General features: G+C 32.1%; 5 protein-coding genes across 6 annotated transcripts; 4 read left to right on the plus strand and 1 right to left on the minus strand.

Moving 5' to 3' along the window:
• Positions 1 to 447: 447 nt before the first annotated feature.
• Positions 448 to 4,411, minus strand: LOC128392536 (saccharopine dehydrogenase-like oxidoreductase). Its single transcript, XM_053352569.1, has 2 exons — positions 3,803 to 4,411; positions 448 to 1,767 (listed from the first exon to the last, which is right to left on the minus strand). The coding sequence occupies exons 1-2, from the start codon at positions 4,127 to 4,129 to the stop codon at positions 808 to 810; spliced, it is 1,287 nt and encodes a 428-aa protein (XP_053208544.1). The 5' UTR covers positions 4,130 to 4,411; the 3' UTR covers positions 448 to 807.
• Positions 2,541 to 26,939, plus strand: LOC128392540 (uncharacterized). Of its 2 annotated transcripts, XM_053352574.1 has the most exons (5): positions 2,547 to 2,740; positions 2,818 to 2,954; positions 3,021 to 3,139; positions 3,209 to 3,301; positions 3,390 to 3,578. In XM_053352574.1, the coding sequence occupies exons 1-5, from the start codon at positions 2,612 to 2,614 to the stop codon at positions 3,506 to 3,508; spliced, it is 597 nt and encodes a 198-aa protein (XP_053208549.1). In that variant the 5' UTR covers positions 2,547 to 2,611; the 3' UTR covers positions 3,509 to 3,578. The 2 variants fall into 2 exon arrangements, with proteins under 2 accessions (XP_053208550.1, XP_053208549.1); XM_053352575.1 differs by lacking the exons at positions 3,021 to 3,139; positions 3,209 to 3,301; positions 3,390 to 3,578 and adding an exon at positions 26,712 to 26,939 and having other exon boundaries at positions 2,541 to 2,740.
• LOC128392533 (E3 ubiquitin-protein ligase SHPRH-like) lies at positions 4,528 to 9,475 on the plus strand. Its single transcript, XM_053352565.1, has 4 exons — positions 4,528 to 4,674; positions 4,808 to 5,036; positions 5,152 to 9,061; positions 9,154 to 9,475. Exons 2-4 carry the CDS (start codon positions 4,856 to 4,858, stop codon positions 9,344 to 9,346), a joined length of 4,284 nt encoding a protein of 1,427 aa, XP_053208540.1. The 5' UTR covers positions 4,528 to 4,674; positions 4,808 to 4,855; the 3' UTR covers positions 9,347 to 9,475.
• LOC128392538 (uncharacterized) lies at positions 9,823 to 11,817 on the plus strand. The gene has a single exon (XM_053352572.1). The coding sequence runs from the start codon at positions 9,983 to 9,985 to the stop codon at positions 10,769 to 10,771; it is 789 nt and encodes a 262-aa protein (XP_053208547.1). The 5' UTR covers positions 9,823 to 9,982; the 3' UTR covers positions 10,772 to 11,817.
• On the plus strand, positions 18,729 to 19,736 carry LOC128392539 (uncharacterized). Its single transcript, XM_053352573.1, has 5 exons — positions 18,729 to 18,929; positions 18,989 to 19,125; positions 19,192 to 19,316; positions 19,389 to 19,481; positions 19,570 to 19,736. Exons 1-5 carry the CDS (start codon positions 18,801 to 18,803, stop codon positions 19,686 to 19,688), a joined length of 603 nt encoding a protein of 200 aa, XP_053208548.1. The 5' UTR covers positions 18,729 to 18,800; the 3' UTR covers positions 19,689 to 19,736.
• Positions 26,940 to 27,380: the final 441 nt, after the last annotated feature.

Here is a 27,380-nt window from a genome sequence, read left to right on the forward strand (position 1 = left end):
AGTTATTGTTGAAGCAAAAAGTTGACTCGAATTATCCAAACTGAAGCAACAGTATTCAGTATCGAAAACTGAGATGAGAACATTCAATTCTATCTACAGAGAAATAATTTTTTATAATCGTGATTATACAATATTTTGGTTATTTTTCTATTGTTCTCCATCTCAATCAATTCAAATTTTACTTTTAATTTTTTGTGGTCATCACTGGTGACTGGGTGTGTATAATCCAAAACATTAACTTTACTGTCATAGAAATAAATAAGCATAAAGTGTTTATTTGAATGCTCCGTTAAACGCATAGAGTTTCAACTCGAAACTCGAAATTAAAATTTCGCAAACATCCTGTTTAAGAAAAAGTGACAACCCAGTTTGTGATGAATATTAGCTCAATGTATTCCATTCCATGAGGATTTTCTCAATCTGGAAAAGGTTTTGACAATTGATCAATATACTTTCTTATTTAATTTCATAAAAAGAATAGTAATTGATTAAAATTTTAGTAGCTGATTAATAGATTTATAATTTTATGTAAAAATAAAAATCGGGGAAAGTATATTGATCCATTTTGAATCAGATGATTAACATCGTTTTCCATCAATACTAAATTATTTTAAATGGTCAATTAGTTAAATCGTGCTTATAAGTGATTATTTCTTATTTGGACTGTGGCCTTATATAAATCGTGATTAAATTGATTACAAAAGATTCTGATCAGAACAATTGAAATACGAAAAATGAATTCCACCTTTCTGATTGATGATTATATTGATAATATATTCTCATGTGACGCTATACCATATAAGTAGATCATCCAATGATCTCAAAGGTGACAGCGTGACGGGTAAGCCTTTCTCTTAATGTTGTTCCTCGGAAAGCGAAGCCCGGAGTCAAACATCCTCCTTCGAAAGGCATTTTCTCAGCTTCGTCTAATATTGTCAGTCCCGATTGAATGAGACATCGCGATGTGGTTTCATAAGCTGGATCAGGAGCCGAGATGAGACATCGAACCGTCTTGTTGGGTGGGTTCTTGTAATCCTTTTCACCCTCCTTTAAATCCTCAGACCAACCATGACCAACACAAAGAAAGGTAAATGAAAGATCTTCCACTTGTTTTCGCGTTGGTCCCGTTTTCGAGAAAAAACCTGCGGTCATGAGTTTGGGATATTTAAGAAGCAATTTTCTGGTAAAGGTGAAAAACACCATAAACCCAATATAGAAAAACGCGAGAATAGCTAATAGAACATGATAAAATTTAGGAACCACAAGATATTCCTCGAATTGCGCAGCTTTCTCATCGTTATACTCGTAAAACCAACGCTGACTATTCTTGACGATATCACGATCACCGATTGGAACAGGAATACACCAACCATTCACCTCCTGATTCCACCATGGAAGCCATTTAATATTCCCTTTGTGACTTCGTTCTGGTAACTTTTTCTTGAACATTTCGGTAACATATCTCTTTCTAACCTCCATCAACGAATTGTATTCACCGAAAGCAGTTACTAATGAATGTAATGTACCATAATTAACTGTCATTCCATGATTTCCTTGCTTCGATTTAACAAATGCTTCGACTTGGTTCAATTTTCCAGGGCCAAATGATTGCTTCAAACAATCCGTTCCAATCTCAGAAGGGATAGCATCATATCCACAGGCCCCAACAATATAAACACCCGCTTTTCGCGCTGCTTCATGGTACTTGAATTGAATCCCTTCAAGATATTGTGGTTCCCCTGAAACATCAACCATGTGAGCTTTTTTCTGTTCAGGGAAAAAGATAAATTGATATATTGATACGTAAATTAGTATGATAATAGTAATTGTTTTAAATATGATAAAGGTAATTAAATTAAACGTAAACAATGAAGTTGATTGATTGACAATGAAAATAACGATAATTCTATTAGATAAATCGTAAGTCATGAATATAAATCAACAGCTATTTGATTACCTTATGTCGATAATCAAATAGTCAGGCAACAAGTAGATGCATGTTTGTAAAAAGATAAACGATAAAACAAGTTAAACTATTGGAATTGTTACCAAACAAACTCTAACTGATTATTAATTAAAATGATAGTCAGTAAATAGCTCGAGCAAATACTAGACGAGAGTGATATTGAATTTAAAACACAATAGACTTAATGATTTTCTTTAATAGCTAAAAATATCACACAATCAGTACTAAATGGTAACATTTAATCCATTGCTAAATCATGTCAGCAATTGAACCAAATACAGAGGTGATTTCATAGAAACTCAAGAATTATCATACATAACTGAAAAGGCCAATTATAAAAGGTGAACTAACACTTTATGCAGGAGGAGATTTTGAAATCATCTGTACTATCATATCAAAATAATGGAATTATATCACAATTTATGCAGTTTTATATTACCAACAATCAGATTAGAAATTTCCTTGACAATAAAATAACAATTAGATGAATGAAACAATAAACTTTGATAGTAATTATTGATGATCAGGATCAATTGATAAAAAATTGAAGTATATAAAAACTATTGGTTTTCAAGAATGAGAAAATATTAAAGTGTTAACGAGGACAATAAGTTTCCTAGTAATTAAAACTAATTGTAAATCAAAATGAAATCAATATTGTTGTTTGTTGCTTGTGTTTCTGTTGTTATTTCATCAACAGTCTCAGTTAAAATCACTGGTACTTGTCCAACACCAACCAAACCACCAGGAATTGACTATTGGTATTTCAGTTATGTAAGTAATTATGAACGATTATTAATATTTATAATATTCTCAATTGAACTGATTAATAACAATTAATTTGCTTGCAGTTCACTGGAATCAAAGGATGGTATGAAGTTGGACACAGCGATGAAACTGTCCCAAGAACTGTTTATAATACTATTGAGTTCGATCATCTTTACCCTGGAAAAGTCTACATGTTGAGAAAAGGAGCAACTAGAGATATGTAAGTAAATTATCAGTTCAATAAATGAAGAGAAATATATTGACAAGACAATTAATTGTCCAACAGAGAAGTCCAATCTCTTTGGGATAAAAAAGTTGATTACGTTGTCGGTGATTTCGATGGCAAATCTTATTATGACATTTTGGATGATGACGAGCCAGTTTCATTCAAATACACCAATGAAGGTAAGAATCAACAATAAGATTGAAAATTTCTGAGCTAATTACTGATTATTGTTCAATTGCTACAATTAGATGGTAAACGAGTAACTGTTTCGATGCCTTACTACAATGAATTCACTGCAATGATTTCAACCTGTTCTGACAATGGCGATGGAACCGTTGACCGTAAGTATTTGAATCAATCAATTTATCGATAGATTTACAATTAAATCAAATTAATAATTTTCTTTCCTCAATTTAAATTATCCAACAGTTAAAGCCTGGTACATCTCACGAGCTAAAAAACGTTCCATCCCAGATGAAGTACAAAAAGTTGCTAAATCTTTGATTGGTAAAAATTTGTCTGAGACCTGTCAAGGTGATTTCTGTTAAACAACCTCACGATAAAATAATTATTTGATTTATTGATTACAATGATTAAAACATAAACTAAAGATCTTAATTATTTAAAGCATACAAAATTTGATTTCTATTTTCATTCCAACTCAAAAGTATCATTTCAATTGTTTCTTTGTCTTTAAAATAAATGATTGCTTTGATTTAAACAAATTCCCATGGTCAACTAGTTAATTTACAGATAAATTATTTCAAGGATAATCTTTTCTCAGAAAAACTTTACACACTTTTCCTCATCGCAATAGTGACAATTTATTACAATTTACTAACCTGAATACAAGCTCTTACAACTTGTTCACCATATAAGATGTAAGGACCACAGGTATTGAGAACAACCTTTGACTTTTCACACATTGACAATAGACTTTCCTCATCTGAAACATCAGCGATTATCAGGCCAACAGAGTCAAGATTTCGATCCAATTGAAGAGCCGTTTCCTTTAAAAGTGTCTCCAATTTTTCCTTATTTCTTCCAGCGATTGAAATTTTGAAAGATCTTTTGTCAATCTCTTCCCATAGAAGCAAATTACGGAAAACATATTTACCAGTATAACCAGTGGCACCGAACACAGTGAAATCAAACTCCTTTTCACTCATGGTAAATTTCAACTGAGACTATGAACTAAAAGATCAACACACAATAACACCGACAAGTTAACAAAAAGTCACAATTAAATTTGTCAATTTGTTTGAAGGAAATTGTTGGCAAATGAACAACAATTGAGATGAGAAAGGAAAACAACAACAAATACTCAAGGTTATCCTCGAATTGAGAAACACCAGACGGAGCCAAAGTCGATTGTTGAATTAAATTAATTTCTAAACATTCAATCAATCAAATTAAAGATTTATTTTCAATTCGATGGAATCAATTAAAATAATCTCAATCATGATGGAAATTTGTACGAAATCAGACAGATGAATGAAGAGATAAATGATTTAGCACTTTAATCTTGATTCGAAAATCGCGCCTTGGAAAACAGCTGATTTTCTGTCGCCAGAAGATTTGTTTTCATTGAGAAACTTTCGCTTATTTTAAAGTTAATTGTGTTCCTTTTGTCTGTGGCTTTAAATGCTATCAATTATCAGTTAATTAACTTGTCTAATTATGGCTCGAGATTATATGGGAAAGTAGAGGATAGGTAAGTCTTGTTTTCTTTTTTTGTCCCGGTTAAAACTCTTTTGGAACAACAATAATTAAATTTTAAATACTCATCTAAATGTGAGTTTAAGTTACATTATTGGAAAAGTAATTAACTGATTTACTTGTTTTAGAAAATTTTTCTATTTTTAACAATTGACCAAGTGGAGCTGTGTAACAATATGAATGAATCAATCGAGTTAATTGATTGCACTCAGGATGATGACGAAGATCAATCTGAAAGCCTGGGCTATTTTAGAGTTTCTAGACGGAAAAATCAAAAAAGACGTAAATTAGCTTTTGAAGCTAATCCGATTGTTGCAGAATTTGAAAATTCGACTGACTATTCTTTCCAAATTATTGGTACGTATTATCAAGATAGAATTCTTGATTAACTGATCAATCTTGATAGTGATGCAATCGACACATGATTTGTATTAGTCATTGTTTTAAATTTGCTTTTCTTTCATTTTATCAGTTGATGGATATAACTCACAATTTGCTTATAAAAAGCTGACCAGTTTTCACTTCGTTATTGATTCATCTGATTCAAATACCAATTTCGATTGCTCTGGATTCAAACGCGCCGCTTTATTAGTTAGTGCCGATTATCTTACTTCCATGTTGGTACTTAGAAGAGGACTAGAAGTTATTGGTCTCACTGGGAACTTGGAACAAAAATTTTTTGATGACACTACCTTCAATTATTGGAAACATGTTAATTTCATTTATTCAATTGAAAGTGACCAGTTGGATCTTCCATCAAACGAGATTAAAGGTGGAAGACGAATCAAAATTGACCTGTTTTTCAAATCAAATTTAGTTTTTGATTGTGCCCTAGACGATCAACCTTTTACAAATCAAAACTGTAATGTTTTAACCGTTATGAATGAAATATTTAACCATCCAAAAGTTGATTTAAATGCAAACTATTCTGAACCTCATCTTGATGTTATGAGTTCAGTTCTTGAACAAGTCAGAAAGTGTCACGATCAACAGGAGTCTACAGTTTACTTAATCCAGCCAGAGAAACTTCGTCCAACTTTAAGAAATTATCAAAAAAAAGCTGTACAATGGATGTTGAAACGGGAAAAACAGACTTCAGAATCTGATACAAAAAGTGACTCCAAACCTCATCCACTTTGGACTTTTAATAGTACATTAAATTTACAGTACAACTTTTATGGCGGATTTTTCCGATCAAGTAGAGATGAAATGATTCTTGGACCAAAGGCTCTTGGCGGTATTCTTGCCGATGAAATGGGACTTGGTAAAACTGTCGAAATATTGGCCTTATTGTTAACGCATCTTCGTCCTGAGTCTGAAATTGAAGCACCAGATATCGTGCCGCTGTCGGGTAAAAAACATCAAGCTCGATATTTGTGTCGATGTGGAGTGAAAACAAGGACTGAATATGCAACACCAATAAGTTGTCTTCGATGTAGATCAATTCAACATAAAGAATGTATCAAATTTAACGCAACTAAATGGAAACACTTACCTTATTATTGTCCAAATTGTTGGGATGATCCAAATATAAGTAAACTTAAGTCACGAGCAACTTTCATCATTACTCCAAACTCAATTCATCACCAATGGAAACAAGAGATTCGTAAACACGTTGATTTAAGATCACTCAAAGTTCTGGAATACAAAGGAGTTTCTGCCAATTATATTTATCCTTACGAATTGGCTGATCAGGATATTGTGTTAGCTTCTTATGAAACACTTGCCAATGAATTAAGATTTGTTGACCTCCCGAAAGAGGAGAGATTACGTCGACCTAAAAGATTTAATCAACCACCTACACCTCTCACAGCAATCAATTGGTGGAGGGTAGTTCTTGACGAAGCTCAAATGGTGGAAAGTGTATCTACAAATGCTGCAACCATGGCGGGAATTTTATCAACGGTTAACCATTGGTGTGTCACCGGAACTCCAATTCAAAAAAGTGTCAACGATATTTTTGGCCTAATTATGTTCATCGGAGAAAAGCCATATTGTTCTAGACTATGGTGGAAACTGTTAATCGCTGATCCTTATTGTAAAGAAAATTCTGAACCTTTAACTAATCTTTTGAAAGAGTGTTTCTGGCGAAATACAAAGGACGATGTTGCCCGTGAATTGGGTCTACCTGAACGAACAGAACATATCATTAAGGTTGATCTTGCGCTTATTGAGAAGCATTTCTATGTTCGTCAAAAAGAAAAGTGTTTACGAATGTTCGCTGAATGCTGTCGTATGGCTTATCTAGATGATCTCGATGTCGCACTAAAACGCATGGACAATAAATCGTGTCAAATGCTGATGAATCCCTTGTTGAAATTACGTCAAGCTTGTTGTCATCCTCAAATCGCTGGAGCTCAAATCATGACCATGTCAAAGAAAACAATGACAATGGAAGAGGTTCTAGAGACTATGATTAAACGAACCTCTTACGAATGTGAAGAGCATCATCGTAAACTTATAGCTTCTCTCAATGGTCAAGCGGGTATTCAAATAATCAAAAAAGATTATTCTAAAGCCATTGAAATCTATCGAAGTGTTTTGACTTCTATCGAAAGTTTTAAAGAAAAATTTAGAACCGATAAACTTCAACTTTATCATACTCTTTACAATCTTACTGATATCATAAAGACAATTAAGGGTAAACAAAAGGACTCGATAACGCTATGTGAAGATACTGTTGGTGATAAATCACCAACCACTGTGTCAATGGACCAAATTGGTAATACTCTTAGGGATGAAAATTTATCGACTGAAACTGATTCAATTCGAAATGAATATTTAGCCACTGCCGATACAGCGATCCAAGAAGCAAGAGAACAATTGAAATCTATTATGGAAAATACTTCATCTCAAGTGTCGATTTTATCATCAGATTGGTGGATAGAAGCTCTTGGTATGATAATCGATAAAAATGAAGAAGCTGCATTTACGAGTAGATTAAAAGAAGGACTTGAAGAACGTGCTCTCCGTAGTTTGGTTAAACAAGGAAAAGTTTATCAATATTTGACAGGAAAACATCGACAAATATCTGGACTCGAATTAATCATTGTCATGAGTTTAGATGAAATTAAAATGATTCGAGAAAAGCTAATTGATTCTGTTGTTAGCATGAAATCCAAGCCTGATGACCTTGAATTTAATCAAGCTATTGAATGTCACTTGAGACCTGGTAAAGATGAAGAAGGTAACATTGCGCCAGGACCAAAATGTTCCTACTGTTTAATTCACGAGACGTTCAACGATTATGAAGGAAAATTGTACTTTCTACTTGAAAAACAGAAAATCAACAGAAAACGTCGATTTGCAGATGAAGATGAAGATGAAGTTGATGTAAATATTTTAGAAGAGCAGAGAAAAGGTAATTGGTCTAAAAGTGAAACTGAACAAGTTCTAAAAACTATCAGTAGCTTTATTTCAAAGTACGATAATTCCACCGAGAGTCAGAGAGAAAAAGCCAAGAAAATGTTGGAACTTTTCGAACAGCTGAAGAAGGAATTTCGAGCTTTAAGATCCGTTTGGATCAGTATTTTCGATTTCGTCTCAAGATTAGACGAACTCAATATGGCCACTATTCGATTGAGAAAAATTCATCGCAACGAACTCAAACCTGATGAATCAATAAATTATATTCTGGAAGCTCATGAGATTGAACCAAATTTAATTCAGCTCCAAGCTGACGAGAAAATTTCTAAAGCTGATCTTCAGAAAAATCTTTCTCATCTTAATTTTCTGACTAATCTTAAAAAATCAAATTTCTGCAAGGAAGGAGGGTCGAACCCAGAACCATGTCCAGTTTGTATGCACCTTCTTGGGAAAACTTGGAGCTCACTTAGTTGTGGCCATTCTTACTGTTTGTCTTGTTGTAATCTCATGATCGATGATAGCGGTGCCGAGATGGACAAACCTGAGGGACAATTCAGATCAATTAGATGTCCTATTTGTCGACAATTCACCAAAATCAATGATATTATCCATGTTGCCACAAACAGTGTTAATTCGGACGAAGATAAGATCCAGGTTAAAGGTTCGTGGTCGTCAAAAGTCGAGGAAATTGTACGAACTTTGCTGCAAATTCGTTCGAAAGCACCGTCAGACAAATGTCTCCTTTTCTCAAGTTGGACCTCGTTTCTTATCCTGATTGGTCGAGCTTTATCTGAGAATGGAATTAGTCACATTCTCGCCGATAAACCAAAAAAATTCACAATTAAAATTGATGAATTTAAAACTGGTGACATTTCGGTTCTTTTGATGCCAATTCATCTTGGATCAAAAGGTCTTAATCTTATCGAAGCGAATCATGCGCTGCTGGTCGAACCTCTTTTAGATCCATCTCACGAATATCAGGCCATCGGTAGAATCCATAGAATTGGTCAGACAAAGTAAGTGACCTTGATTTCCATCCAAAATTTAGCTGAGACTTTTGTTCACTAATTGATTAATTGTTTCCCTTTATATCCATTTCTTATCTTAGGCCAACTCATGTCTATCGATTCATTGTGAACCAAACAATCGAGGAAAAGATCAACGAAATGTTTTCTCTCTCATTTAATTACAATGCATATTCTAATTTAATTGATAACCAAGGAGTTTGTAATACTGTGAAAGATATTTATGATCTTCTTCTAGCCGATGTATCATCGAAAATGGAAATCGAAAACGATTAGAATCAATGATCGTCCAATAATTCACAAAACTTTTTTTGAATCAACTAGAATTATTTCAATCAACTAACTGTATTTTTTACCATCTTTAAATATTATTAATTAAACGTTTTATTTTTTTTACACTACTAATCGTAAATTGGTTTTATTGTGACGAGAAAAAGATCCAAGAAAAGATTTTCAGAATTGAAAATTTCGTTACCGATTCTTTTGGATAAAAGTAAAAAATCTGAATATCATCTAACTTTCCCAAGAATATATAATATTAAGTAACTGGATTTTAATTTTTCCACTAATTGACTAAATTCATTTCACGAGAAACCTCAAGGTCGTCAAGTTAATCGAATGCGGAAGCATAAATTTAATATCGAACTTTTTCTCTTTTCAAATTTCCCGCTTTTCGTTTGTGACGTTTGAGTGTCGATGGAAACTCTTTGGGGGGAAGATGTTGATCGTTGGTTAGTGTAACCTTTTAATTTTGTTTTTCTGAGGAAGAGACAGAAAACTTTTCATTTTTATTGTAACAATTAAATTTAATTGTTTTAGTTTATTTTTATTCTTTTTTGTTTCTTAATTTGCTTAATTTGGGTCAATGTTTTTCTTTAATAATGAGTGACTCTCCAGTTTTGTTTGGAAATTATGTTTAATTTGTTTTCTTCTTTTAGTTTAATTTCCTCTTCTTCTTATTGTGTCATCTCTATTTCCATTTTTCTTCTCACCGTAAAGGTCAATTTAACTTCTGGTCATGTTGGTCAACCTTGTAACATCTTCGGCATTTGTTGGCCTCCGAGTATTCACATTTACTGTGATGATAATCATGTCTGTAGATGTAGACCTGAAACCCCCGTAATCGTTGGTCCACATCAATGTAAACGTAACAAATCTCATGGAGATAAATGTTCAACTGACCAGGAATGTATTTACTCGGATAACTATTCTTTCTGTGATTCAAATCTGTGTAATTGTGTTACTAATTATACTTATGATCCTTACCTGATGAAATGTTTACACACTTCAATTCAACAACGGTCAAGTTTCAATGCTTTTTACACAATGTTATCTTCGGCAGCCTTATGGATAATCTTGTTACTCATCGCTCTATTTATTAGTATTCCTTGTTGTTTGGCTTTTCTTTACCATTGTGTTTGTTACGAGAAGTCAACGGGAGATTCTAACCTGTGCCGAGATACAAGTATTAGATTAAGACTGGCCGAAAGTGGAGTAAATCTGAATGAGGAAGCAAGAGAATGTAATGGAAATATGAGAAATGGAGGAGATGGAACTCGAATTTCATTGCGTCACGATGAATTATCTTCTCGACAATCCTATGAATTAAGCTGCTTAGATGAACCCCCTCCATCCTACGACGAAGCTTGTAAACGATGTCAAACGGAACCAATTTTGTCCGAACAACGAAATGATAACTAATCCATATCCGACTTCATTTCATTCAATTGATTTTAAACTTTTCTATCTGATCACCTTGGAAATCAGGTGTGCCAATAACATTACTATTCATTGGATTTATTTTGTTCTCTCCATTATCATTGTTCTGTTATTATTCTATTATCCTGGAGGAAACGCAATTCAATCGTCTTCCTCTACAATGAAGCCAAAAAAACCAAGCAATAGGAAATCGAAGTCCTTATAATCTTGGAAATGGATCAATGGTTCATAACAAATTAACGAGATAAATTTAATCTGCCACTAACTTGAAATCATCATCACATGAACCTCGATTCAATTACAGTGATAACAACGTGCATTTAATTACAGCTCTATCTTTTTTATATTTTTCTTTTGATCATCGATAAAATTGATGTTTCATCGTAACTAAATATGGCTCATCATCGACCAATAATTAACACATTACCAATAGAGTTGAACATAATCACAATTAATCTTCCATACACATAATAAATGTGTAAATATAAGGAGATGACAAAAACCTTTAAATCTGATTTGGAATACACTGAAATCAACTATTTAACTTAATCATCAAGCTAATTTCCTCATTTACGATTCAAAGCTTATCCAAGGGGCAATAACTTTCAACCAAAGTCACACAAACTTCATTTGATATCAGCAATCGAGTCAACGAAAGCACAATTAATATTTTAAATCAAAGACCAATCATATCATCGATTCCTTTAATTCTTGACTCTTTCTCTTTGAATACAAAATTTACCTTAATCAAAAGCATAATAATGTCTCTAATCTCCATGTAATTAACCAATAATTCCCATCAATCAAAAGCAAAAGAGAGACAAAGACCTAACCATCACTAATTCCAGTCCTCAATCATATACAATTAGAAGATAAACTGATTGTAAATTGTAAAAAAAGTCAATGTTCCCTCCAGTTCATCAACTATTATTATGTATTTGAGACGCAAGTTAAAAGTGCCTCAAAACGACACAAAGAAATCAAAACAATTTATCATCAAATAAGAATATTTTTTCTTATCATCTCAATCATTTAATTACTGTCTCCATAAATCTAATCCTTGATTGTGAATCTGATTTAACATTAACCAGATCATCAGTAAATATGAATCATATTACTCTCATCACCGTCGGATCTGTTTGATTATCTTTCATGAAAAAGATTCATTGACAATTAATTTATAGCTTAATAAAGTTACAAAGTTTAAAGGGAACAAGATGAAGACAAGAGAGAGTAAAAGAAAGCAAGAAACAGAAAGAGAAAGAGAAGATAATGAAGACAAGAAAGACGAGAAAGATAAAGGGGAGAGAGAGCGAAAAATTGATAGTAATAGTAAGTTATTGTTTTCTCATCATCATGAAGGTGACTTTGTGTCATAAAAAATGAAGGTCAACCCATGGATCTGTATCGGAATCAAAAAGCCTTTCAGAAGAAAGTAAAAGAGTTTCAAAGAGAATCAAATTAATGGAAATGTTTAGACTCCAGAAAGTGATTAAGAAGATAAAATGATGTTTCATGATTATCACCATGATGATGATGAAAGACGATGTTGGAATTGTCGGAGAAGAAAAAAATATGATTGTGTACACACAATATCTGTGTAAACAATTATTTCATCGAGTTGAATGTAACTGTAATTAAGAATTGATTATCATCATCATGGTTAATTGTGGTTACTATTTTTTTACACATAAAAACCAGAACGACTGATTAACTGTTATTAACTGTTTAGCTTATGAAAGTTCATGAAAATTATTTTTTTTTGAAATCTATTGTTGGTAATAAAATATTGTTACAGTTTAATTTGAAAATCGAAATCATTATTTCACCAGCAATTAACAGAACCGGGTTTTTTAGCAATACAAATACAATTGTTCTAATAGCTAATAATTAGTTTGATAATTTGATAATAACAATCAACTGGTAGTTAAAATTATTAATTTGATTGACAGTTTCATCTACTTGTCAATACTAAGCAAGTGACAATTAAAAAGCCAAGTAGTTAACTGATCTCGACAAGAAATGTTTATTTAATCTTATCAGAATGATTCACTTACTATTACTAATCAATTTCCAGTTTTTAATTGGTAACAATTAATACCTTGTGCAGAAAAAATTAAGCAAGAGTGTTGATTAAAATGTAATTAGCTGATTACCTTTATTTTGTCACTGTTTATATTAAGACCATTAATCAATCATGATAAAGTTTAATTATCGTATTTTTATCTTTAAACTTAATGATGATGATTAAATGATCCAATTGTTGATCATTGATATTAACACTATTCTGGTGAAGAAATTGATTCCAACTTGATTACCTTGATTGACTTATCATTGATCAAGGATATTCAATTGTGATTCATATTCACTCACCATAAATCAAACCATTAAGGTTAATTGTAGCTGAATTGATTACAATGACACTTAAATCACGATGTTTTCGTTTGTTTCAAATCCATTTAGATGTAACAAAATGGACAAATACAATGTAACATCAATAGATTAGGTCGCAGTTGGACACAGCGATCAAACCGTTTATAATACTAATGAGATTGGTGATGCTTACCAGTAAAACCTTAATGTTGAGAAAAGGAGCAACTAGAGATCAGTGAGTAAATTATCGAATTGAAATGAAAGAAATATATTGACAAGACAATTAATTGTTCAACAGAGAAGTTCAATCTCTTTAGGGCAAAAAAGTTGATTATGTTGTCGGTGATTTCGATAACTTCTTCTTCGACACCTTCATCAATATCGGTATCTTCGTCATAAGGTGACATTGTTTTCTTCCGGCTTGGCATCTTTCTACCAGCTCGACCATCTTGAGCTAAACTCCAAATACCCTTCCCAGGACATGGTTGCTCGCAAGAAGAAGTACAATTATGATTCGGAGCTCCTGGAAACTTGCAACGATCCTTCTCGTGCCGAGTGCCATTACCTTCACGGGCGAAAGGACTGTCACAATATTGACAGTAATATTTATTGGGATCACGTTCAGGATCATTGTCAAGCAAGAAGACCATAATAATTTACGATCAGCAGGTTTAAGACCATAAGGAACTTCTCTTAAAGTAGATGATTTGACACTGGTTATATCAGCATTTAAACTGAGTGTATTTTTCCATTTAATAACGCTGACATTTTGCCATTTTCCATTTACCTTAATTCGTTGGGACCGAACAATACGACTGATCTCATATTCCCCATCAGCAGATTGAGCAGTTTCTTTAACAGGTGAATCAGTTTTGGTTCAATATTGGTGGTCAATCGGGGACGTTTATTTTGTTCAGGTGAAACTGAACGCAAGTGGGCAAAATCCTTACGAGGACACTTGACAGCAATTGGAGGTGTTGGTCTGGAATTGACAACACCAGTACTAATTGGATGACGAGTCATGGTAAAAGTTGGTGAGGAATAAAATAAAGAAAACTTGGACAATAGAAAATTCAGAAAACTGTCTACAATTTCACGGAGTGAATAATGATGAAGTGGTGGAAAATGTCACGCTTCTTATACTGACCAGCCCTAAATTTTAACCAATCAAAGCTCTTTGTGAGTTAAACACCAACTTTGACCCTACGAGAACTCCCACCGGAGGATAAAAGGAGCTTAGTTTATGACCCGAGAGGCAATATAATCTTGTTAATCCTCGAGTGCAGTTGCACTTTTTACTTTAAGCCTCTTTACGAATAAAGATTATTTTCATTTTTAACCCTAATCAGTTTCAGTTTTAAGTTCCAACTAGAAAGTTGTTACAATATTGTCTGTGATTTCGATGACAAATCTTATTATGACATTTGAGCTGATGGTGAGCCAGTTTAATTCAAATACACTGATGAAGGTGAGAATCAACAATAAGATTGAAACACTGAGATCTGAATCACCTTATTTCTTGAGTTCATCCAATAGTGCGTTTTTGTTCTCCGTTTGTGATCGGCCGATCCAACCGAATTCTCAAATGTTTTAGCATTTCTATGCGGACAATCTGTGAAATGCATGGTTAATTGTGGAGCGTATCAATACCAAGTTGTAAGTATTTAAGAACATTATGTCATTACATTAAAGATGGATCGATATCAACAATCATACAAACTTTTCTATTGTCACTCAATTTAGAAATGAAACGGAAATGAAAAAAACAAATTATTATAATTGATCAAAAGTTATTTTAATTGTTTCAACTATTGCATTTGATTGTACAACTAAAAGACTTACTGTTACACTTTCGATTCCACCACTTTGTGTCGGTTGACTTTGATCAATGAGATACAGAAAAACGAGTGTCTTCGACTCATGGAAGTATCTGGAATGTTTTCCAAAGTGTTTTTTGTTGATTCGTAGATCCAATTGAATAGATGCTAAAAGCTTCTTCGAACGATGTAACAAGAACTGACTGTTGTTTAGTTTGGGTTGAATATGCTCATCATCAGTAAAAAAGGGAAGAGGTGGAATTGAGCCATCCGATGGAAGAGCCAAAAGGTCATAAATGAAATTGCTTTAAGTTGAAGTGTGATAAGTAAAAAGCATGTTGATATGAAATATTATTTTCTTCTTTATTGCCAACTGCATGACTATCGTTGTTTTCAATGTTCGAGAGAGCTGATTCTTGGTCAGTTGAGTCCGAAGAATCAATTTTCCCACATGGATCGATAATAAAAGAACGTTTAGAAAAAATCATTCCCAGCGCAAGTGAAACTAAACCAGGGTCAGAACTTTGATCTTCAATTGACCCTTTCATCGTGTATGATTGTCCAATACAGAAGAGCAAACCATTGACTCCGTTGAGAACGTCGTTAATTAAAGGTAAACAGCATTTGGAGAATACGCTTTTTTGACTCACCGAATCATCTAAAAGCTCAGTAAATGCGAATAACCTCATGAAATCACCTTTATCCCTATTGGAATCACTTTTTCTCAAATCAACAGATAAAATGTTGGAATCAATCACTTTATAAGGTCCATTCTCTTCACCTGAGGACTTGGTCGAAGGTTTAATTCTCAAGAAATGAGCAAATTTTGACGATAATAATTCATTACAAGGTGAAAGGTCAACACAATTCAAATTATCCATTACAGTTTGAGGGAGAAATGTAAATAAATTTAGAAAGACATTAAATTATTCACTCTTTGAGGTTAACTGATTGAATTAAATTAAAGAAACCAAAGAAAATAAATTGCAGGAGTCACCTATTGGTGTAAAACTTTTCTTCTTATTTGTCCAATTTAAATTGATTAATGCAATCAGTTGATAATAGAGATTAATTGTAAGACATTTTCTTGATACAGCGATGAATTTACTCCAAAGAGTAATAATCTAAAGAGTAATAAAGTAAAATCATAAAAATAATCATTAGAATAATAATTAATTAGAAAAATTGATTAATTAAATCTCCATTGACTTGCTGTAGTTTTTGCTATTTACTTGAGCTCCACCTGGTTCATCGGTGTGAACTAATTTTCCTGTTTTTTTGTAGTCTGCAGTCTCTTCCTATTACTCTTTGATTTACTCTCTTCACAAGCAACAGACAAATTCAGAACAATGGGCTTTTAGAAATTTTATTAGAAACCAAACCAAAATTGAAATCGCGAACCCAAAATCATTCGAGAAAAATCCAACTCTCTCGAGTTTCTTTTTCAATAGTCTCTAAGCATAAAAAATTGGATGATTGTCCTTAGCAATTAAAAATATCAAACAATTAGTACTAAATGGTAACATTTAATCCATTGCTAAATCATGTAAGCAATTGAACCAAATACTATCATATCAAAATAATGGAATGCTATTATAATCAATGCAGTTTTATATTACCAACAATCAGATTAGAAATTTCCTTGACAATAAAATAACAATTAGATGAATGAAACAATAAACTTTGATAGTAATTATTGATGATCAGGATCAATTGATAAAAAAATTGAAGTATATAAAAACTGTTGTATAAAATAATGACCGGTTATAATTATTAGCACTCGACAACTGAGTTGTCACAATTTGGCTACGATATTGGCAAAATCCAATATGGAGACAAAAAGGCAAACAGGCTCTAGACACGTACTCAGATGGCTTTCTGGGGATAATACAATTTTAATCAGTATCACAACGACGAGGTTTAATTAATTACAATTAGTCACTAGATTATACAGCAATAGAATCACAAGACATACGCGTCTAAATGATTTACATTCACTAATACAATACAAACGTTACAAGGGTCAAGACTTAACCTTCTGAGAAGTGATGACGGGTAACTCGAAGCTAGAGTCTAATTAACTGCACTTAGTTAAACTTAGTTTAGCTCTACTTAATTAATCTTAGATTAACAAGGTATTTATACAATACAAAAAGGAAGAGGAAGTCAAAGGTTACAAAAAGGTGAGGAAGAGGAAACAGAGGCAACTAAGTTGCAACACATATCATGTGATAGTAACTTAGTTACAAAAACAAGGGGTTGTCACAAAATTACACATCATCCTCCCCGACTGAAATTAGACCAAGTCCTCTTGGTGACCAGAAATTTTTATGTCTCCGGTATCACTAATGTTTCGTATGTAAGAGGCAAAAGTTTTCAATGATGAAGTACTTCCCATCACAGATAAAGCCGTCCAGTTCATAGGTAGCATTCCTCTCAGTACATAAGTAATAATTGTTTTATCGGGTAATTTATCATCTTGATTCGCTCTTGAACCATTAATTCTTTGATTCGCTCTTGAACCATCTCGATTCTCACTTTCCAACTTTTTCATATTCTCCTGAATAGAATTCAACATTCTCATGACCGATTCCAAGGTCATCTCTGCTTTAGCTCCTGTACCACTCGTAGGAGTTAAAGGGTTCGTAAGAAGGTCCATCTTCTTATTTTCTTTGTCCATCATAGTCGAAGCACTTTTCAACTAAGTTGATTCTCTGGTTACGTTTCGTATACAACCGAGTTGTGTTGATTGAGTTCTTCCAAACAACATACAAAAGAGCACTTTCTTTTGATCACAAAGATTGAGCACTTTCAATCTTTTTCAACTAAGTTGAATCTTATTGAGTTCTTTCAACAAGCACGAAAACGCAAATCGGGTTCTTCCGACAGAAATTCACACGAGATTGAGTTCTTTCAATCACAAAAAAACACAGTTGATTACTTTCTACTAAGTTGAATCTTGTTGAGCTCTTTCAACAAACGATTACAACAGGGATCGGGTACTTCCGATTAAAATTCACAAGAGATTGAGTTCTTTCAATCACAAAAAAAAACACAGTTGATTACTTTCAACTAAGTTGAATCTTGTTGAGCTCTTTCAACAAACGATTACAACAGGGATCGGATTTTAAATGAAAGAGATACTCCTCCCCCACTTAAAATGAGATTACAGATCGAAAGGGCATCTCCACCAAATGTTGTATAAAATAATGACCGGTTATAATTATTAGCACTCGACAACTGAGTTGTCACAATTTGGCTACGATATTGGCAAAATCCAATATGGAGACAAAAAGGCAAACAGGCTCTAGACACGTACTCAGATGGCTTTCTGGGGATAATACAATTTTAATCAGTATCACAACGACGAGGTTTAATTAATTACAATTAGTCACTAGATTATACAGCAATAGAATCACAAGACATACGCGTCTAAATGATTTACATTCACTAATACAATACAAACGTTACAAGGGTCAAGACTTAACCTTCTGAGAAGTGATGACGGGTAACTCGAAGCTAGAGTCTAATTAACTGCACTTAGCTAAACTTAGTTTAGCTCTACTTAATTAATCTTAGATTAACAAGGTATTTATACAATACAAAAAGGAAGAGGAAGTCAAAGGTTACAAAAAGGTGAGGAAGAGGAAACAGAGGCAACTAAGTTGCAACACATATCATGTGATAGTAACTTAGTTACAAAAACAAGGGGTTGTCACAAAATTACACATCAAAACTATTGGTTTTCAAGAATGAGAAAATATTAAAGTGTTAACGAGGACAATAAGTTTCCTAGTAATTAAAACTAATTGTAAGTCAAAATGAAATCAATCTTGTTGTTTGTTGCTTGTGTTTCTGTTGTTATTTCATCAACAGTCTCAGTTAAAATCACTGGTACTTGTCCAACACCAACCAAACCACCAGGAATTGACTATTGGTATTTCAGTTATGTAAGTAATTATGAACAATTATCAGTCAAACTGATTAATAACAATTAATTTGCTTGCAGTTCACTGGAATCAAAGGATGGTATGAAGTTGGACACAGCGATGAAACTGTCCCAAGAACCGTTTATAATACTATTGAGTTCGATCATCTTTACCCTGGAAAAGTCTACATGTTGAGAAAAGGAGCAACTAGAGATCTGTAAGTAAATTATCAGTTCGATAAATGAAGAGAAATATATTGACAAGACAATTAATTGTCCAACAGAGAAGTCCAATCTCTTTGGGATAAAAAAGTTGATTACGTTGTCGGTGATTTCGATGGCAAATCTTATTATGATGTTATCGTTGAAGAAGATGAGGAACCAGTTTCATTCAAATACACCAATAAAGGTAAGAATCAACAATAAGATTGAAAATTTGCAAACCAATTGTTAATTAACTTTTGTTAATTGCTAAAAATAGATGGTAAACGAGTAACTGTTTCGATGCCTTACTACAATGAATTCACTGCAATGATTTCAACCTGTTCTGACAATGGCGATGGAACCGTTGACCGTAAGTATTTGAATCAATCAATTTATCGATAGATTTACAATTAAATCAAATTAATAATCTTCTTTCCTCAATTTAAATTATCCAACAGTTAAAGCCTGGTACATCTCACGAGCTAAATCAACTTCCATCCCAGATGAAGTACAAAAAGTTGCTAAATCTTTGATTGGTAAAAATTTGTCTGAGACCTGTCAAGGTGATTTCTGTTAAACAATCAATTAAAATATAAATTAAAGATCTTATTTAAAGCATCCAAAATACTGATTTCTATTTTCATTCCAACTTATCATTACAATTGTTTCTTTGTTTTTGAAATAAATAATTGCTTTTCATAGATCTCGATGCTTTGAACCTTTTAGATAAGTTATTGTTGAAGCAAAAAGTTGACTCGAATGATCCAAACTGAAGCAACGGTATTTTGTATCGAAAACTGAGATGAGAACATTCAATTTTATCTGCAGTGAAATAATTTATTATAATTGTGATTATACAATATTTTGGCTATTTTTCTATTGTTCTCCATTTCAATCAATTCAAATTTCACTTTTAATTTTTCGTGGCCAATTACCAGTGACTGAGGATGTATAATCCAAAACATCAACTTTACCATCATAGAAATAAATAAGCATAAAGTGTTTATTTGAATGCTCTAGTAAACGCATAGAGTTTCAACTCGAAACTCGAAATTAAAATTTAGCAAACATCCTGTTTAAGAAAAAGTGACAAACCAGTTTGTGATGAATATTAGCTCAATGTTTTCCATTGCATGAGGATTTTCTCAATCTGGAAAAGATTTTGACAATTGATCAATATACTTTCTTATTAAATTTCATAAGTAGAATAGTAATTGACAAGCGGGAACAAACTCTCTTACGAAAGCTTGTTAAGGTGTTTGCCAGACCCGTGGTTTAGGAAATTGAAATGCGAGTTGTTTTTTAATCGAAAAATTCAGAACTAAATTTATTTTTCTCTCTCGTCCCATTCTCTCATCTCTTCCTCTTTCTTCATCTCTCTCTCTTTTCTCGCTTTCTTTCTCTTCTCTTTCTCTCACATCTCACATCTCGCTCTCTTTCTCTCTTTTTCTCTTTTTCTCTGTCTCTGTCTATCTTTCTTTCTCTCTCTTTTTGAAATACGCGCTGTAAAAAAGCTTGTCTGTGCATGCGTACATTAAAATCTTTGAGTCAGAATTCCTCATGAACGGCTACTCAGATTTTGTTCGTACTATTTTTCGTAACTATGATAATTTCCGCTCTATTCCACGAATTTTCTTCTCATAAGATTCCTTGAGATCGTTATATTGCTTCATAGTTATCAAGGATAATCGAGATAATTATCATAATGTTAGACAGAAAGTACTTTTTCGAAATGGACACCATCTCTTGTTGAGAAGAAGCAGTTAATACAAGCGGTGATTTTCAAGTTCGATTTTATTTCTGTTTCCGGTATCAAAAAAGATCAAAAAATTAAATTTTTTATTTAAAAGATATGAATTTGCATATGTATAGAAGTATAAAAATTTTGGGCCAATTTTTCTCAGCATCGACTAACTTCAAAGTCATGACACTTTTTTAACAAAAACAGCTTTTCATAGGCTAAATTATACATGTTTGGGGAATATAAAACATTTGAGTTTGCATTTTAGATAATCGTTGCGTTCATATAAATTGACCACTATAGGTGAGGTGTGTCGACTGTGAGTCTTATTTTTAACCTTGAAAGAACAGACAGTAGTGAAGACAATGCTGTATTCCTTAAAGTATACTCAAGATATTTGGCCCGATGTCAATTCACACACCATTATGTATTAATAAACGTATGCCTTTGATATTCGGTCCGATGTCAAATCTTAAAAACAATTATGTATTTATTAAAGTATACTCAAGATATTTGTTCAGATGTCAAATCTTAAAACCCAAAATGTATTTATTAAAGTATACTCAAGATATTCGGTCCGATGTCAAATCTTAAAAACAATTATGTATGTATTAAAGTATACTCAAGATATTTGGTGCGATGTCAAATCACAAAACCATTATGTATTTATAAACGTATGCCCTTGATATTCGGTCCGATGTCAAATTTTAAAAACGATATGTATTTATAAACTTATGCCCTTGATATTCTGTCCGATGTCAAATCTTGAAAATCATTATGTATTTATTAAAGTATACTCAAGATATTTGTTCAGATGTCAAATCTAAAAACCCAAAATGTATTTATTAAAGTATACTCAAGATATTTGTTCAGATGTCAAATCTAAAAACCATTATGTATTTATAAACGTATGCCCTTGATATTCAATCCGATGTCAAATTTTAAAAACAATTATGTATTTATAAACTTATGACCTTGATATTCGGTCCGATGTCAAATCTTGAAAATCATTATGTATTTATTAAAGTATACTCAAGATATTTGTTCAGATGTCAAATCTTGAAAATCATTATGTATTTATTAAAGTATACTCAAGATATTTGTTCAGATGTCAAATCTAAAAACCCAAAATATATTTATTAAAGTATACTCAAGATATTTGGTCCGATGTCAAATCACAAAACCATTATGTATTTATAAACGTATGCCCTTGATATTCAATCCGGTGTCAAATCTTAAAAAAATTATGTATGTATTAAAGTATACTTAAGATATTTGGTCCGATGTCAAATCTTAAAAACCATTATTTATTTATAAACGTATGCCCTTGATATGTGGTGCGATGTCAAATTTTAAAAACGATTATGTATTTATAAACTTATGCCATTGATATTTGGTCCGATGTCAAATCTTGAAAATTCTTATGTATTTATTAAAGTATACTCAATATATTTGTTCAGATAAAATCGTGATTATAACTTTTCCTTAATGCTACTCAGAATCAATGCACCCGGTGTATTTTCGTGAATTTGTACACACAATTCATGAATGACGTAGATAAACAAATTTGTTGATTGTCCTGCTTGTTGATAGCATTATCAAGTTAGTGAGATAATTTAGAACGAAAATCAGCTGGACTTAAATCTCGTATCATTGTTTCTTTCAGATCATTGTAGTTTGAGGGTCTTTTACATTCTGGAGTAAATTTACCGTTGATGAAGTTAAAACACTTTCGTGCTGTACCTTTTAGTAAAGTTGGAACAATTATAAACATTTGCTCTAAAGTCCACCCGTTATTCCTTGCAGCTATTTTGAAGTGATAACATTATCATTGTTTTCTCCAGTAAAATATGCGATGTGTATAGGGTAATTTATTGAAATGGTGGTGAATTCGGTGAATTGTTCAAGTAATGGGTAGAATAACATTTTGGGACATAAACTAGTTCTTTGATCGTTCAATCAACAAAAAATCTAGCAATCGTCTAAACCTTTAATAGATGAATTTGTGTATAAGCTAATAATAACCCAATAGTAGCATTGTTTAATTTTATGAAATTAATTATTGTTAGGTTACCTGAATATTTGTAAATGATCTTATCTCTTAGTTAATAGAAGAAAAACCAAACAAAAGTTATTGTTCAAGCAAAAATGGTAAGGTTATGTAAGTGTATGTCAGCTGACTTTTTTGCTATAGGCCAACATCTGGTTCGGCTCAAGCCTAATCATCAGCGTAAATTTTTCGCGCTAAACTAAATTAACTTAATTATGATCTTAATAAAGGAATTGAAGCTCAGATTTAATTCTAATCATAGTCAATACAATCAAGACAATCTAATGAAAAAGGATCTTTTTTAAATGTTGTAAGGTTATTTCCATATTGAGCTGAGGTTGATTTTTTGTCATCATCAGTAAAAAAGGGAAGAGGTGGAATTGAGCCATCCGATGGAAGAGCCAAAAGGTCATAAATGAAATTGCTTTAAGTTGAAGTGTGATAAGTAAAAAGCATGTTAAGTATGTTTTATCTATTATCTTTCATATAGATTACTTTGCATTACATTTTGTTTTGTTTGCGTGCTGCGTGTAATTAGTGAATGGATTGTAAATTTTGTTACAATTGTTACATTTTACCTTTAAATCAATTGAGAATATATGAGATGAAACAGCAGATTTGTTGATATGAGATGTGCCACAATTATGCTGGTGTGTACACACGTACAACTCTTGTTTTTCACCAACGCATTTCTTTTCATAATTTTTACCAATATATTCGTCTACATCTGCTTTTGAAATTTTATTACCAGTGTTATTCCACGTTATGGCGTATTTGTCAGAGGGTATGATTTCTTCTTCATCATTGTTACATGTCGAATTCGAATTTGTGTAACAGATGTTATCTAGTGCATTTATGAAAGATAATCGCTTTTTCTTCATTTGCGTTTGATTTTGTGTGGTAGAAGTTATATTCCTTTTAGAACTAGATTGTAATTGATTCATTTCATGGATTATCGGCTGCTCATTAGAAGATTGCGTTTCTTGTTCACTACCGTTAATGTCTTGAATGATAGCATTTTCCAAGATTTCCTTCAGGTTGGTAAGTGTTGATTTTTTTATGATCTCATAGTCCGAAAGAGATATGCTAGTTTGAGTACCTTGTTGTACAACTCGCTGATCTGTTTGAATTTCTTTATGTTGCATTGAAACCGATTGTGTTGTAAAAATTTCATGTTGTAAATCAATGTCTGTTTGAATATTTTTATCATGTGAAACAATGAAAATCTGGATTTCCTCTTTCTGGTTTCTAAATTTGGTATGCATTTCAGTATTTTGGTAGTGAGGTTAGTTTCTTTTAATGCAAAACGAAGGGTTATACCAGTTTTCCAATTCCTTAAGTATAACCTAAAGTCAAATTAGAGGTAAAAATTCCAAACTTAAACGAGTGTATCATGATAAATAAACATTTAAAATGAGTTTAGAATGTCTTGTAGAATTGTTTATATTTGAATTATAATTATAATTATAATGATTTGGTGATTTGAGTACCAGAGTAAACAATTTATATAAAATTAACTTCACCAGAATAGTGTTAATATCAATGATCAACAATTGGATCATTTAATCATCATCATTAAGTTTAAAGATAAAAATACGATAATTAAACTTTATCATGATTGATTAATGGTCTTAATATAAACAGTGACAAAATAAAGGTAATCAGCTAATTACATTTTAATCAACACTCTTGCTTAATTTTTTCTGCACAAGGTATTGATTGTTACCAATTAAAAACTGGAAATTGATTAGTAATAGTAAGTGAATCATTCTGATAAGATTAAATAAACATTTCTTGTCGAGATCAGTTAACTACTTGGCTTTTTAATTGTCACTTGCTTAGTATTGACAAGTAGATGAAACTGTCAATCAAATTAATAATTTTAACTACCAGTTGATTGTTATTATCAAATTATCAAACTAATTATTAGCTATTAGAACAATTGTATTTGTATTGCTAAAAAACCCGGTTCTGTTAATTGCTGGTGAAATAATGATTTCGATTTTCAAATTAAACTGTAACAATATTTTATTACCAACAATAGATTTCAAAAAAAAATAATTTTCATGAACTTTCATAAGCTAAACAGTTAATAACAGTTAATCAGTCGTTCTGGTTTTTATGTGTAAAAAAATAGTAACCACAATTAACCATGATGATGATAATCAATTCTTAATTACAGTTACATTCAACTCGATGAAATAATTGTTTACACAGATATTGTGTGTACACAATCATATTTTTTTCTTCTCCGACAATTCCAACATCGTCTTTCATCATCATCATGGTGATAATCATGAAACATCATTTTATCTTCTTAATCACTTTCTGGAGTCTAAACATTTCCATTAATTTGATTCTCTTTGAAACTCTTTTACTTTCTTCTGAAAGGCTTTTTGATTCCGATACAGATCCATGGGTTGACCTTCATTTTTTATGACACAAAGTCACCTTCATGATGATGAGAAAACAATAACTTACTATTACTATCAATTTTTCTCTCTCTCTCCCCTTTATCTTTCTCGTCTTTCTTGTCTTCATTATCTTCTCTTTCTGTTTCTTGCTTTCTTTTACTCTCTCTTGTCTTCATCTTGTTCCCTTTAAACTTTGTAATACTTTTTCCTCAATAATCAAGTAATTATAATTTACTCGAACAATCATCCAATCTTTTTATTGTCAGCCAAACATAAAATGAAAAGTAAAATACATTATGTATGAGTTATTGCACAATCACTAATGGCCATTAAGATATGTAGATTAAGATATGAATTAAATTTCTATTGATAAATGGTCAGGAGACAAAAAGAGTGTGGAGATTTCCTCTCTCTTTGTCAAGAAATGATTGTGATTGTCACTTTGTTTACAATTGCATCTTAATGTTAATTGTAACTTGCCTTTTTGTCTGAAATTAAGTGAGACACTTGAGATGTTATTTTATGCTCATAATGATTTTTAAACTCGACCAATTTAATTAATTAACTTTTCCACTCCACCGAAATCAGAAAGATCAACTGCCTCTCGAAAAAAGAGGTGAAAGCTTTTGATTTGATAGTTGATCATTTCTTCACAATTGATTATTGAGCATCAAATTACGAATTAGTTATCCAACCTCTACGCGCGACTATATCTACCGTGCGGATAATTTTCAAGTCTAATTGCCAGATGCCGTTCAACAGGTAAAAAGAATCAAATATATGGGCAAGACAATTAATTGTCCAATAGAGAAGTCCAATTTCTTTGTGATAAAAAAGTTGATTATGTTGTCGGTGATTTCGATGGCGAGTCTTATGACATTATGGCTGATGAGGATCCGGTTTCATTAAAATACACTGATGAAGGTAAGAATCAACAATAAGATTGAAAATTTCCAATTGCTAATTAACATTCGTAAATTGCTACAATTAGGTGGTAAACGAGTAACTGTTTCGATGCCTTAATATTCTGAATTCACTTCAATGATTTCAACCTGTTCTGACAATGGCAAAGGAACCGAGGAGAAATTGAGCCATCAGATGAAGGAGTCAAAAGGTCATAGATAAAATTGCTGTATATTTCGAAGTGTGAAAGGTAACAAACATGTTGCTATGAAATATTTGTTTCTTCGTCGCCAACTAAATGACTATCGTTGTTTTCAATGTCGGACAGGGCTAATTCTTGGTCAGTTGAGCCCGAAGAATCAAGTTTCCACATGGATTGATAACAAAAGAACGTTTAGAAAAATCATTCCCAGTGCAAGTGAAACTAAACCATGATCAGAACTTTAATCTCTAATATATTGACAAGACAATTAATTGGTAAACAATTAACAGAGAAGTCCAATCTCTTTGGGATAAAAAAGTTGATTATGTTGTCGGTGATTTCGATGGCAAATCTTATTATGATGTTATCGTTGACGAAGACGAGGAGCCAGTTTCATTTAAATACACTGATGAAGTTAAGAATCAACAATAAGATTGAAAATTTCCGAGCTACAATCAGGTGGTAAATAAACCAGTTTGGAGGCCTTACTATTTTGAATTCACTGCAATGATTTCAATCTGCTCTGACAATGGCGATGGAACCATTGATCGTAATAACCAACAAGTAATCTAAGCGTAATGATTAGATAATCACATCTAAAAAACTCATCATAATTCAGATCAATCAAATTGGTTTAAAAAATTAGTTAATGGAAAAGCCCCTAATTACAAAAGTAATTTCCTAAACAATTAAGTATTAGGTTGATCCGAGCAAAGTGAGCGGACTTTGTAATTAAATAACTATCAATTTAATTATCGAACTTGGAAAATTTTTTGATATTTAATCGGAAATGCTAGTTTAAATATATTTTAGTTTAAATTTACAAATAATTCTCACAGATTTTCAATTAATTTGAAATTGAAAAATTGAAAAAATCGATTTTGCGAGCAAATCAAAGGGGGGAGTATTACTTTTTTCTCAAATTTTGCAAAATTTAAAAAGTTGATTTTTCTAATTTT

The sequence above is a fragment of the Panonychus citri genome, unplaced genomic scaffold, assembly GCF_014898815.1.
Source record: "Panonychus citri isolate SS breed McGregor unplaced genomic scaffold, ASM1489881v1 Contig00136, whole genome shotgun sequence".
NCBI classification, from domain to species: Eukaryota; Metazoa; Arthropoda; class Arachnida; order Trombidiformes; family Tetranychidae; genus Panonychus; species Panonychus citri.

Excerpts from the sequence above, each read along its gene's own strand:
- LOC128392540 (XM_053352574.1), top strand. The coding sequence starts at position 2,612 with ATGAAATCAATATTGTTGTTTGTTGCTTGTGTTTCTGTTGTTATTTCA. Across the intron at positions 2,955-3,020 it reads AAAGGAGCAACTAGAGATAT|AGAAGTCCAATCTCTTTGGG; the intron begins GTAAGTAAATTA and ends ATTGTCCAACAG. Across the intron at positions 3,302-3,389 it reads TGGCGATGGAACCGTTGACC|TTAAAGCCTGGTACATCTCA; the intron begins GTAAGTATTTGA and ends ATTATCCAACAG.
- LOC128392536 (XM_053352569.1), bottom strand. The coding sequence starts at position 4,129 with ATGAGTGAAAAGGAGTTTGATTTCACTGTGTTCGGTGCCACTGGTTAT. Across the intron at positions 1,768-3,802 it reads TTGTAAGAGCTTGTATTCAG|AAAAAAGCTCACATGGTTGA; the intron begins GTTAGTAAATTG and ends TTCCCTGAACAG.
- LOC128392533 (XM_053352565.1), top strand. The coding sequence starts at position 4,856 with ATGAATGAATCAATCGAGTTAATTGATTGCACTCAGGATGATGACGAA. Across the intron at positions 5,037-5,151 it reads CTATTCTTTCCAAATTATTG|TTGATGGATATAACTCACAA; the intron begins GTACGTATTATC and ends TCATTTTATCAG. Across the intron at positions 9,062-9,153 it reads CATAGAATTGGTCAGACAAA|GCCAACTCATGTCTATCGAT; the intron begins GTAAGTGACCTT and ends TTCTTATCTTAG.
- LOC128392538 (XM_053352572.1), top strand. The coding sequence starts at position 9,983 with ATGTTTAATTTGTTTTCTTCTTTTAGTTTAATTTCCTCTTCTTCTTAT.
- LOC128392539 (XM_053352573.1), top strand. The coding sequence starts at position 18,801 with ATGAAATCAATCTTGTTGTTTGTTGCTTGTGTTTCTGTTGTTATTTCA. Across the intron at positions 18,930-18,988 it reads ACTATTGGTATTTCAGTTAT|TTCACTGGAATCAAAGGATG; the intron begins GTAAGTAATTAT and ends ATTTGCTTGCAG. Across the intron at positions 19,482-19,569 it reads TGGCGATGGAACCGTTGACC|TTAAAGCCTGGTACATCTCA; the intron begins GTAAGTATTTGA and ends ATTATCCAACAG.